Consider the following 13,599-nt stretch of genomic DNA (forward strand, 5'->3'; position numbering starts at 1 on the left):
AAAGGTAGTCCATAATTTCATTTTAGCTGTAAAAAGGGAGCGTTCCCCTGAAGTGCAACCCCCTAGTTTAAACACAACAACTAACCTAGTGTCATCTTCCTTCATATATTTCCCCAAAACAAACTAGTGACTCTTTAAACTGCTTTTAATATTTATTCAGTACAACTATAATGACAACATAAGCACTAGGTTTTACACAATACCAATTTTCAAACAATAATCATAATTTCTATTTAATCATGGTGATTAAGCGTATATTTTTGGAAAGATTTTAGGACAAAATATTGTAAAAACATTTTATTTTCTTGAGGGGGATACAGTAGATATCGGTCATCGTACTTGCCCGAAAATCCCTCTAGGAAATGGAAAGTACTGTAAATACACTTTACATACAATAACTACAAATACATTTTAAAATTATACATCTACAACAAATAGTTACAACTACGAATTCAAGGTATTTCATAAACATATCGCATTATTCACATATTAATAAATTCTTAATTGAAAAATATCAATAAATATTGTAAAAACTCATGTACAGTATTTTAATATAATACTTCACACATACATTAGCATATCTTCCACACAGTATCTGACAAAATACATCTATAAAGTCCATGTTTTTATTAAATAAAATAGTTAATATTTTAAAAATATTTTCATAATTTTCAATATTTGTTGACTATAGTTAAACATTGCATATAATAGAACTAAACTAAATTGTTAAAATATACATTATTATAATTTTACTGTCGATTTAGAAAGATATAGCCAATCAATTTATATTGTTATCTTGAATTAACAATTTAAAGACAGGCTAGTTGATCTTTTGATTTTCACACATACAACATAATTGCCATGAAATATAAGTAGTTTCAAAGAATATTATCATTAAGTAGAGTGAGTGATATTTGCAACTTCCCGACAACTTCTTTGCAGCTATTTCTGAATTACCTCCTGTTTAAGCCTCTCTGCTAACGCCATTCTCATCTTCAGTTTCTTATCTTCGGATTCTTGGTTACCACTTTTCACTTTAACGTCACCTAAAAATAGTTTGATTAATATTTAGTATATTAATATTATACAACAAATTAACTACCATAGGTGGATGTGAGGTGTGGATCAGCCACTGACTACCATTAAGCCTTATCTACACTATCAAACTATTTTGACAAAAAAGTGTGATGTGCCCAAATATGGCAGTGATATGACATCATCATGTCCATATATGGGCACATCACATTTTTTTGTCACATAAATTTTGATAGTGTAGACAAGGCTTTAGAATTGTTGCTGTTATTCCATGCCTAAATGTGAAGAGACTTCCTAAGAAATTCAACTTTCACGGATACACATTGTTGGTTTTTGTCTACTTTAGAAGAAGTTCTTTAGACTATCTAGGATTAAGTTTAAAAATTAGCATTTACCTGCTGTGGCATTCTTTGCAGCCCTGGAAGATTGTGGCCTAGCTTTTGACTCTTCTTTCTTTGAGAAGTTTTTCAACGATTTCTCACGTTCTTTCTTCTTCATCTCCATTAGCTGGTCACGTTGTTGCTTTAGGTACGCTTCTCGTTTTTTCAACTCTGCTGCATCAGATGCTTGTGAGCTATACTGTTAAAATCAATCAAACAATTTTACATTACAGGGATACAGTGAATTATACCCTGTTCACATCTGCAAAAAGTAACAAGTTGTAACCAGGTTTGCATAGTGTGAATACAATTTTGTGGAAAATCACAGAGATCCCCTGTAAAATCTCTGGAGAAAAACACACTGATGAGAGGCCTGTTTTTGTTCTGAGATATTCCGAGTTCTTACTGAGCGTGCGTGTATTGCCCTGGTATCAAACTGACCAATCATAGTAATCAAATAGAGCGCAACTACTCTTTTCTTCCAAGATTTCTCAGGGTTCGCGTATGCGTGTATAAAATCGTGTAATAAATCGGGAGATCAAACCTGGTTACAAGTTGTAACAATTTATGGAGATGTACTTTAAAAGGGTATTACAGTAGGATTTACCATGCCTCATCCTTCATTTAACATGCATAGAAACTTACTGTATGCACCGGCCTAGTAGATTCACTGGCTGCCTCAGCCCTAGCACTGTCCAACCAACTTGCCGCAGCATCACTTCCGCTCTGTACTTTACTAGGAGCTGATTTGCTTGACAGTGGTGGTGGTGATTTGCTAGTTGTGGGCGATTTACTAGATGCGGGAGATTTACTAGATGCGGGAGATTTACTAGATGCGGGAGATTTACTGGATCCCTGTGCAACCTGCTGTCTTGGTGAACTCTTAGAAGAACTTGCTTCTGTTTTTATTCCTGAGCTTGATTTGCTTGTCTTTAATTCAGTACTGGATTTCTGTAGTTTGCATAATAACAATAAGTATTTAGTAATAGGTCCTGCATAATATTTTGTTAATTTCCCAAAGTTTTTCTTATTTTATTTATGTGTAATTAATTTTATGTGAGTATTTCTATGTGGAGAGCCTCTCGACGGTTATTTTTATTTGTAACTTTTAGGTGATCCTGCCTCATTGATTTACCTTTGTACTGTTTTTATGTCTTACTTGTATTTGAAATTTGGCAAAAAAAAAGAAGATATATATGATATGATATAAGTTGGCATACACATCCTATATTGTTTTGCTTTTGTCTATTGTTATAGTTAGCCTTTTACTACACAATGAAAACAGTTTATATGGCATTACCACCCTTGGAAAGGATTTTTTAAATAGTGGATACCTTTTCACTTGTTGAGATATCTGGAATGCCTTTCAAAGAGGTCTGCTGAGCTGCTGCTGTCTTTGCCATCATCATCTCCTGTTCACTGATAGACATCTTAAGAACCTATAGTAGACAAAAACCAACAATATGTATCCGTGAAAGTTGAATTTCTTAGGAAGTCTCTTCACATTTAGGCATGGAATAACAGCAACAATTCTAAAGCCTTGTCTACACTATCTAACTTTATGTGACAAAAAAATGTGATGTGCCCATATATGGACATGATGATGTCATATCACTACCATATTTGGGCATATCACTACCATATTTGGGCACATCACACTTTTAATTTGATAGTATAAACAGAGCTTTACACAGTGATTAATTCAATAAATGTGATGTTATTAGCTCAGTCAATCGTGTGTGCTTGTTTGTTTCTATATTTGTTAGTAGGATTACTCAAAAAGTTATTGCCCGATTTTCTTAAGATTTTAAAGGATGGTTTCATAGCTGTATGGGAACACATGATTCAATTTTCATATGCCTAGATGGAGGTTTGCACTCTTTGAGTGCCCTTCTAGTTCTTTGTTCATACATATAAAAACAAGAAAAATAGCAAAAGAATTTCTAATATTAACTCTATTTGAAGATATGAAAGAATAAATAAAAAAGAGTGATTAGTTTCTCAGCACCAAAGTATTATTTTACCATGCTATAGTAAAACATTATTAGCTCAAAATAATCATGTTATAAGAAAAATTATTTGGTAGGTAAGGCCACCATTTACCAAATACTCAGGTTTAGGAAGGTAGGATAACCACAGCAGAAAACTAGAACATGCCAGCTTGGTTGATTGTAATGCAGTTAGCCAATCTCATGCATTTTAATATTGCATGCTATGCTGAATACCTTTTCTAAATTTTCCGCTTCCATTTGTTCAATTGATTTTTGCTTGATATGTTCCTCTTTACTGTTCTCTATTACCTTACAAACAAGGTTTGAATATAAAATAATGTATTACTCCTGATTATATAGAACCGATAGTTTAAAATAAAATTACCAATATAGAGATAAAACCACTTCATTCAACAGCCAATAGGATATTAAAACAAGTTAAGCTCTGTCTACACTATCAAACTGTATGTGGCAAAAAAATGGTGATGATGTCATATCACTACCATATTCGGCATATCACCACCATATTTGGGCACATCACACCTTTTTTGTCAAACTAGTTTGATAGTGTAGACAGAGCTTAACACAAAATTCAGATTCATATACTGTATGCATAGTTCCTAAATAACAAATAAGGTATTCTAAAAATCTGCCCATATCCAGGAAATTGCTGAAAATAAGAAATAGTAGATATACAGTTATTACCTCTGTACAGGAACTGGAATAAAATAACAAAAACAGTGAAAACAAAACAAAATACATTAATAAATAACCAACCAAATACATAGGTTTACTAGTATAAAAATATTAAATAACTGGTTGTAGTAATATCAAATAGTATCTCACCTTTTTCATCATATCCTCCTCTTTTTTCTTCTCTCTCTCCAATCGTTCTGCTTCTTCTTTACTTGTTGCTAAAACCTTGTCGAGATTCTGATCGACAGTTTTCTCTGCTTGCTGCCTTTTATACTCTGCTTCTGACTGCCTAAAAACATTTAATATTAAACTATTTTGTTAGGCTAGGAATCGAGATTAGCAATTATAACCATTGCATTCATTAGGTAGCAATTTGTTCACAATCATGCATACAAAATGCTGTACATAGAGAATAAAGCATAGACATTACCTAATATCAGCATCAGACAGCGATTGGTAAACAAGCATTATATTCACCGATGGTTATGCACTTTTCAATTGTATTACCCACCCCAGGCAGAGGTGCATCATGGTCAAAAAACCTAAATTGTACGTCACATTAATGAGCAATTGTGTGTCAATATCTGTCACTTTACGACCCACCATATCATGAACAACATGGTGTGTGTCATGGTCACCTAAAGGTAAGTCACTTTTTTGATGCAGGGGTGCATCATGGCATTCATAATGTATGACACACATAGGACAAATGACGCACCTCTCCCGGGGGTCGTATAGTGTGGGTCATACAATTGACATTACAAGTCCATTATCCATAGTTAAATTAGTATGCGGTTAAAAAGCAGTCCTTCATCTGAAATTTCTTTCACTGTTTAACCTATAAAATGTTTAATTGTTTAACATACTTGATAACTTTCTGTAAAATCTCTTCGTCATCTACATAAGCCTGTTCACAATGTGTTGGCCTACTAGGGCGCATGGCAGCAGGCATGACGCCATTTCGTTTTTGGATCATCCTAAGCGCCTGCAGTTCTAACTCAATATTTCGCTGTACCATCATCGTCTTGAATATAAGGAAGTTATCTGCAGCCATTACTTGCTCAAATAAAATCTATACACAAAAAAAATTGATAGTTACTTGATTATAATTGGAGTGTCAATTTCATTAGAGTACCAGAGGACTTATAAATTGAAAGATGAATTTAATTAGAGCACCAGAAGAAGTCCTACAATTTCATTTCATTTATTTGTTTGACAAAAAATGTCTAGGGCTTCTAAAGAGACAATGAAGTTCTGTAGCTCGTAAGACAGAAGTCCCAGCTTAAAATTTATGTCAATATATATCGTGAGGTGGTTTCCTGATTAATCATACGATCAAAACGGTACTGGGTATGACCAACTAGCGATCATGTTCCCAACTAATCATCCATTCATAGAAGTACTGATGAAGAAGTCAATCTGTGACAACAGTGCAGGCAAAATGGTTTTATTAATCAAGCTAATAAAATACCACAGTGGATTCTGATGCCTCAGGATCGGTGGACTGGCATGCCTTCACAAATGCTGTTGCGTCGATCTGAAGATCTTCAATGAAACTTTCCAAAAGATATTCCACCTAATGGATGACAAACAAAGTTTAATAATAAAAAATTATTTTAAAAGGAAGGAATTTTAAAAATACAAGTGCACTCACAACATGTCTTTATTCTATAAATAACTTTCCACCATATAATATTTGTTCCTACAGTTTAATATGAATATTTATATACACAGTATAAAATATTAATTATAAAAGATATACTTACCAATTGTTTGTATCTGTTGTGTATTGCAGTATATTCAAATTTGTTCTCTTCAGATGTATCAAACACTGAAAACAATAATTAGTATTTATAATAGGACCTAGGGCTACTGTATAAACTATAATAAATATTAATGAATGAATTTCAATTTGTTTATTTAAAAAAAAGTATAAACATTAACACTAATTTATTCACAATATAATCAGATCATGCTAGCCAGGACCATTTGCTATTTTTTCTTCAAAATTGGTTTTTATTAGCAATCGGTTTGGTTAATTTCGGGGAATAATATAGTAATTTAGGCTAGGCCTGTCCTAGACCCGGCATTTACAACAACAAAGTTCACCAGAGAGCGGAGAGAGGGCGATATGGATTCACTACCCAATCACAAACAAACAACACGACGACGGGGGTAGCCTGCGATATTCAACTCTTCATTAATACTATTTTAAAGACATTTAACACCAATATAAATACATAGTTATTTACTACAACATACCAATACAATTTTCTTCTATAAATGTCATAATAGGAACCGTCCATACTGGACTATGCAGGAATCCTACAATAGTATCTGAAATCCAATCTTCTGACGCCATTGTTTACCAGGGAACTAAGAAGGCTTAAAGACAGATAAACCAATGAAAAGCGACCTACAATCAACTATTAACTATACTTATATTATAATATAATACGCATTAAAATATTTAAAATTATTTTATTTTAATAATATATTAGCATTACAGAAGTCGGTAACATTTTTCAATAACTAAATTAAAGATAATTTATTAACGTACTTTCTGTGTTCTCAACCTAGTTTTTGCAGTAATAGTTGTCTGTTTTGATCTGGTATACTGTGGTGGCAGCAGAGCAGCAGACGACACATGGCAAAAATCACTTTTTAAAAAGTGAGCCCAGGAGGAGAGAAGTCCAGCAAGTGACATGAACCACCTTTCTTTTGCTGTTTGTTTTCTGTCTTTTATACATAATGGTTGATATTGAACAAACCAAGGGTTGCCCTCGGTGCAAAACTACGAAATATTTAAACCCATCATTAAAGTTGATGGTAAATGTCTGTGGACATTCTTTGTGAGTTAATGTCCTTGTTTGTATGTACGTTTCTACTACTAGGCCTAGTATGCCTACTCTACCAAAGTAAGCTATGCCTAGGCCAAGGCTAGGGACTAGCTAGGCTAGGCCGTACTGCGCTTATCTAGGCCTAGCTATACAAGGTCTAGATAAGGAGTATTCTTCCTAGTTTTTATATTAGTAATTATGTAGTTATATAGAAATGTCAAATAAATTAATATTTTATTAATTATATAGGCCTATATTATTCCTGTTTCGGTTGTTTTCCTAGTAATGTTAATGAAAAATAATGTTTCTTTTTAATGAATAGGCCTATTGATATAATATTTATTTTTTAGATGTGAAAACTGTGTTTCGTTGTTGTTTTCCCGTCAGTCTGGAGTATGCCCGCAGTGTAACACTGCCCTCAGACGTAATCAATTCCGACTTCAGCACTTTGAAGATGCTGCTATCGAAAAAGACATTGACATCAGGAGAAGAATTCTAAAAGAGTATGTTTGAATTTCAGGGTGTATTTAAATAAGTGGTGTGTAACAAACAGGACCGTACTACAAATTCCATATTGGTCAATTTAGAACATCACATGCTTCATAGAATGTCTAGCTGCTTGGTTTTACTTTAATATAATTTTTTTGTACTTAGATACCGAGTTTTTGTTTAATAAATTAAGATTAAGAAACTTTAATTGGGGAACATGTTCTCTCAAAACTTATTTCTTTAGTTTTAATAAACAAGAAGATGACTTTGACGATCTAAGAGAATACAATGACTATTTGGAAATGGTTGAAACTATTAGTAAGTTGTTGCTGTTGTAATTGGGGTAATACTCTTTTGTCGCCCATTGGCATTTGTTCTCATTTTCATACACAAATATACTAACTGTAAAATATATTAATCATTAATTATTTATATACCAAACAAGGGCTAAAATTAATACACACATGTTCACAATTATGTCTGATATATTTGCTTGTTATATACTTAAATTCATTACATTATATAAATAAAGACTATTATAAAGATGTAAGCTTATAAAAACAATAAAAAATACCAACAACAATTAGTTAATAAGTTTAGGAATTTCAAAATATTGTTAAGCACTTTCTCTTAGCTACTTCTGACAGATTGAATGTAATTGTCTGTCTTCAAATGTTGAATCATTACAAAATCTCCCATTTGTTTATTTATTTATTCTTTCTTTTGACTGGATTGCATTTTCAGTAACGTAGTACTGTACTGCTTTTCAAAATGGTTACAAGGTTTAAAAGTAAAAAAAAGTGATAATTTCCAACAATTAATACTACCACCAAACTATATTTCATTTATTTTAAAGTTTATAACTTAGTAAATGGAATTAATACCGAAAATACTAAAAAGCAAGTAGAAGCATACAGGCGGGAGAACAAAGAATTAATATCAAAGAATCGTACAAAACATGTAAGTGTTTTTTAAAAACTAGCTAGCTTTACCTATCTACGAAATCTTTGCTATGTTACTTTTCACTAAATTCATCTGATTATGTCCAGAATAAATCATAAAATAATTGGTGGGTATGTTTGTATTGATCACTGTTTAAGTCAAGTCTTTATGGCACAAATTTGTTGAAAACTCTACATTATAGTATGGTATGGTAAGGGTTTGTAATGCAATATATATATAGTAAATCACAAATGAGACGAGAGTATTAAGCTCTCTTTACACTATCAAACTTTATGTGAAATGTGATGTGCTAATATATGGATATGATGACATCATAGACACTACCAAATTTGGGCACATCACACTCTTTTTGTCAAACTAGTTTTGTAGTCTAGACAGAGCTTTTGAGTATTGTTTTCATGAGTTTATGTATTGTTTTATCTTTTTTTCAGAGCAGAGATATTACAGAATTAAACTATCTTGTGGAACAAGAGAAAGTTGAAGAGGTTGAAAGAAATCAACGACTTGCAGAAATTGAGATTTCAGAAAAAAATACAAAGAAAAAAAGCAAAGAGGCGTTACTTAATGAACTTGTAAGTTTTACACATTTTTTTGTCACATAAAGTTTGATAGTGTAGACAGAAAGTGTATTAGAAAACTGTACAAAATCAGATTCGAATCTTTGGTTTACACCTTTTCAAATTGTTATTATAATTTTTTAATAATAATATTATTTTTTTTTTCAGACATATTCCAAAATGCCAGCATCCCAAGTTATAAGTTCACACATGGCTAGGATAGAAAGTGAAAAGGCCGTCAAAAAACCAGTTACTCAATTCTCAACTGGAGCAAAACTGGTAATATTGATATCAATTCCTAGATTGTGTTATATTATGTTTCATGTATCTTAATCCAATCATAAAAATATAAAGAATATTTTGAAGAAGAAGAAGAACCTATATCAGGAATTTTTTCTCATAATATTTCTAATTAAAATCCCATAAAACTTTTCACAAGAAATCACAAAAATTTGATTATTTTCTATACTTTACTTTCTAACTACAAAGATAAAATATTGTATTACTATCTTTTTAGACATTATTGAAATTGGAAATAAATGTGTGTTTTCCCACAAAAGAGGAAAAAAAAAGATTATTTAGGTAATTATTTTAAAATTTCAAGATGGTTTGTTTTATCAGGGTGGTGGTTTCCAGACTGACTTCATGCCTATTAAACAAGTCAAAGAGCCTCTTTATGTGTATGAGCAAGAAGAGGTAGATTTTCTCGGCCCAGCGCCACCAGATCCAGAGGAGATTGAAACTGAAGGGTTTGTATTGACTGTTGCCTTTTTTCCCCTATATCCTACTTATTTGAGATTTAAGGCCAATTTACACAGATGAGCGGCAACTCTATCCTGAGTGGAAACCGCCCGTCCAGTACGGTTTGTGTAAATGGTAAAAGGAATAACATAAATTCTGTATTTATATTACCGTTTCTGCTCGTCTCTGTATATTGGCCCTTAAGCTCTGTCTACACTATCAAACTTTATATGACAAAAAAATTGTGATGTGCCCAAAAATGGACATGATGATGTCATATTGCTAACATATTCCGGCACGTCAAACTAGTTTGATAATGTAGACAGAGCTTTAGAGAGTTGAGTAGAAAGGCACTAGGTCAGGATTGAACCCTGGCCCCTAGGATTGGAAGGCAAGCAAGTAATAGGTCATTTTTAATTGTTTAAAAACAGAACAGAGAAACATTTTGTTTTATTCTGTATGATCCTCTTCTATGTGTTCATCTAATAATTATCTTCCCTATTTGTAGGTTTATGGAAAATGTACGCTCAGCCACACCTACCAGTTTAGCAGGTGGATACACTCACCGTTTGGCCTGCCAACGAGCACTCCAAGAAGCCTTTAGTGGCCTGTTTTTCTTCCCTGCCAAATTTATGGACGCTATGGATTGTAGCTAGGTAAATTTTATGATTTCAAATTTGTTGACATTGTTCACTACATACAGCTGACTGAAATCTGCAATGGTACTTTCTGTCAGAAAGCTGATTATAGTCTGTCTGTATGTCCTAATGAGTCGGTGATCCTCATTCTCTCTCTTGAGGATGATCAAAGCATATTGATCGAAACATCGAGAAACTCAACAGTTCTTTTTCAGAACTAAATATCTGCGGTTTACATTTTATTTAGCCATGCAAACATTCAAACAATATAGATCCTCATGAGCACATAATTGAGCTGCAATATCATCCATATAATGATGAAATATTTTTCGACTTTAACTCGAAAACACTCAAGAACACAAGCAGAGGTTTTTATAAGGAATTTTGTGTAGGTGTTAACAAAACTAAATGTTTGCACCCATGATCATTACAAATTATACAGTATTTATATTTATGATGATATTTGTTGTCCGGTACCCATTAGTACTCCTTCCTAAGCGATGCGAGAGATGACAAGGATGGTGTCCCTACCTCTTTTTTGATGAAATGTGCAAATATGCGGTATACAGCCGAACATTTTCACATTAAAAAGGCAGTAGCGTTTTTATGCTGTAGCTCAAATATCGTTGATTTTCTACGGGAGACGAAGTCCAACTGATGTACGAGGTTTAAACTTCACTAACGTTTTTTATGAAGATCTTGACGAAGGTGGAACTAGTGTTGTTTTTATTATCAATGACAGAGGAAAGTTTTTGCGTGTTTCGCAATAGAATCGCAGCGCTTATTTTGTTTCGACTTTAACTCGAAAACAGTCAAGAACAAAAGCAGATGGCAAGGTTTTGAACAGTTGTGGAGTTTTTTGTGAGGAATTTTGTGTGTCAGTAAAACTAAATGTTTGCACCAATAATAATTACAAAAAATTATACAGTATTTATATTTATATATTTTTTTATCATCAACTTTTTTCGGTAGCGTTTATTCCTACTGCTGTTGCATTCAAGAAATGTTGAAACTTTTAACATTAAACAAAAATAAAAACTTTAGTAACGTTTGTAGTGGCGGATTAAAATATTACTGTATATTTCGTTGTCCAACTTATTTCCCCAATGACGTTTTAATGTAGGCCACTATGTAATTTCGTGTCATTTTTTTGTTAAAAGCAAAATTCCAGCTGATTTAGTGTCTTTAGGATGTAAAGTAATAAAAAAAATATGTTGCCATTTTTTTTAAAAAGCTTAAGGGTGTCAAATCCAAGATGGCCGCCAATACGTAAAATATCCAATAAATGTGCCATATTGGACAAAGTAACACCCATTATGAATAATATTTTAAGTTCATATGGGTTCTCTGCTATATAAGAATTATTATAAACCTATATTCATTAGTATTCTAACATTTTGAATTTCAAAATGGCCGCCATTTTTAAAAAATGGGTTAAATTTCTTATTAAAACGTGTGTAAGTTAAATAAAATTAGATTGATATACACAAAACGATATGCTTATGACAACAACATGGTGATTAACACAAAATGTTGACCATCAGGAGGTCTATAGTACTGACAGTACACTTCTTCATATTAAAACATCTCATAAACTTCTTCAGTTAAATGACAACTAACTCTGCCAAAGGCCTTCAATGAAATATTTCTAATCTTGAATGCGATACAGTAAGTTAACCTTCCTTCGTTTTCTACTACTGTATCCATCAAACTTCCACAGACTGATCTGCGATCCCAACAAGCTTGTTCAGAAACAAATTGGCAAAAGTACTGCAATACCTCATTTCACCGTCAAATAATCTCTATAGGAGTCCTGTTTTACTTTGATAAGTTTGTCACCTGTATTCACCGTCATATATATTTTTTGCCATATTCGTCTTTTTCTTAGGATCCCATATAGACAGTTTGCCTTACAAGACTTTTACCAATGCCTCAAACATTTTCTGTCCAATTTCATCATGCCATGGCCAACAAACACCTTTGTGCGAATTGCAGCATTCTTTATTAATCGGGATATTATCTCTCTTTAAATGTTGGCTTTTAAACTCATCAACTAGATTTAATTTGCCAGCTCTGATGAAATCATTAATTTGTGTTGTTCCAATGATACCACACTCAATGAACCTGATCAATTGATGTAAATACAGCAAGTCCCACACATACATGTCCTCTCATAAACTCCAATATCTGTAATTTGTTTCAGTAATCTGTTGAAATTGATACAGCGAAAGTAACCGGTCGTAGTTCAGGTGGTCAGGAGCGAAGAAATATTTGATAAAAGCATGCGTACTTTCCATGTGGTCAGATATCGTTTCTTGTGTCTCGGACATATATAGGGATATAGTTTAACCACATCTTAGATTTCGTTGACTCTCTGTATTCAAGTTAATATCTTTATGATCAGCCTCTTTTAAACACAATGATACTTCACTTAGAATCTCTTTCTCTGTCTGCATTTGTAGAAGCAAGTTGTAGAGAGAAACCAGAATTAGTGTGCTTCTGTCTTAAAGATGTTTTCAATTTAAGATATTTGTGTCACTGGTTGTATAGGTAATACAAGTTCAGTTTCAACAAAAGCACTGGCATCAACACTATTTTCACAATGCTACATGTCCAAAAGCCATATAGTTCACCGGGTCGACATAATAATTGCTTCTTGATGTCATCTCTGTCCACCTCCACTCATCTCGGGTAAGAGTCATCATCAGGCATTCTTGTATTTCTCTAGTACATGAGTTTTTATACCACAACCATGTGCACTCATCAAACCAGTGTATAATGGTGGTCTATCTGTAGGGGTTACATATCTAATGAAATCGGTTGAGATGAGAAGTAGGAGTTAATGCTGCCTATGAATAATTTTGCGAATGAGCTGTATCTGTATTTCCCTGAAGCTTCTGCCAAAAGTTGACAGGTTGAAAACTTACCAATCATACTAGTGACTATGGCCCTGAAGGTTCAGACATTGAATTACATACCAATAACGCATTTATTATTTAACATCATATTTATACAGGATTTCACAATAAGGTATAAATGCACTTGTTTTATATTGTGGTACTGTCTCCTGTCAAGTTTCAGTTTCATGAAAAGAAATGAGATCTGTAATTTAGAATCTATATATAAATTATGGTTAATTCTGACATAGGCGAGCACAATAGAAAAACTTTGGAACAAATCTCTGCCTTGGATACCTACCTGAACTATCTCAGATGTACCGCGAAATGTAAAACAGTTTTCACTATTACAATATTGTTCCATATTTCTAT

General features: G+C 32.9%; 2 protein-coding genes across 8 annotated transcripts in view; one reads left to right on the plus strand and one right to left on the minus strand.

Annotated features, from left to right (window-relative positions):
- Positions 1-125: 125 nt before the first annotated feature.
- Positions 126-6,475, minus strand: LOC144852606 (uncharacterized). Of its 3 annotated transcripts, XM_078710516.1 has the most exons (11): positions 6,365-6,475; positions 5,869-5,933; positions 5,574-5,678; positions 4,969-5,174; positions 4,253-4,391; positions 3,641-3,715; positions 2,750-2,854; positions 2,213-2,366; positions 2,061-2,176; positions 1,431-1,614; positions 126-1,046 (listed from the first exon to the last, which is right to left on the minus strand). In XM_078710516.1, exons 1-11 carry the CDS (start codon positions 6,462-6,464, stop codon positions 943-945), a joined length of 1,353 nt encoding a protein of 450 aa, XP_078566642.1. In that variant the 5' UTR covers positions 6,465-6,475; the 3' UTR covers positions 126-942. The 3 variants fall into 3 exon arrangements, with proteins under 3 accessions (XP_078566642.1, XP_078566641.1, XP_078566643.1); XM_078710515.1 differs by having other exon boundaries at positions 2,061-2,366; XM_078710517.1 differs by lacking the exon at positions 3,641-3,715 and having other exon boundaries at positions 2,061-2,366.
- A 273-nt stretch (positions 6,476-6,748) lies between these two features.
- Positions 6,749-13,599, plus strand: part of LOC144852618 (CDK-activating kinase assembly factor MAT1-like) — a 63,862-nt gene continuing 57,011 nt past the window's right edge. For all 5 annotated transcript variants that reach the window (XM_078710533.1, XM_078710532.1, XM_078710530.1 and 2 more), the window contains exons 1-8: positions 6,749-6,954; positions 7,293-7,445; positions 7,676-7,749; positions 8,288-8,391; positions 8,826-8,966; positions 9,120-9,230; positions 9,573-9,700; positions 10,201-10,348. In XM_078710533.1, the coding sequence (XP_078566659.1) occupies positions 6,854-6,954; positions 7,293-7,445; positions 7,676-7,749; positions 8,288-8,391; positions 8,826-8,966; positions 9,120-9,230; positions 9,573-9,700; positions 10,201-10,348 (960 nt within the window). In that variant the 5' untranslated portion in view covers positions 6,749-6,853. The remainder of the gene's footprint in view (positions 6,955-7,292; positions 7,446-7,675; positions 7,750-8,287; positions 8,392-8,825; positions 8,967-9,119; positions 9,231-9,572; positions 9,701-10,200; positions 10,349-13,599) is intronic.

Source organism: Antedon bifida, chromosome 9 (genome assembly GCF_963402885.1).
Source record: "Antedon bifida chromosome 9, ecAntBifi1.1, whole genome shotgun sequence".
Taxonomy (NCBI): domain Eukaryota; kingdom Metazoa; phylum Echinodermata; class Crinoidea; order Comatulida; family Antedonidae; genus Antedon; species Antedon bifida.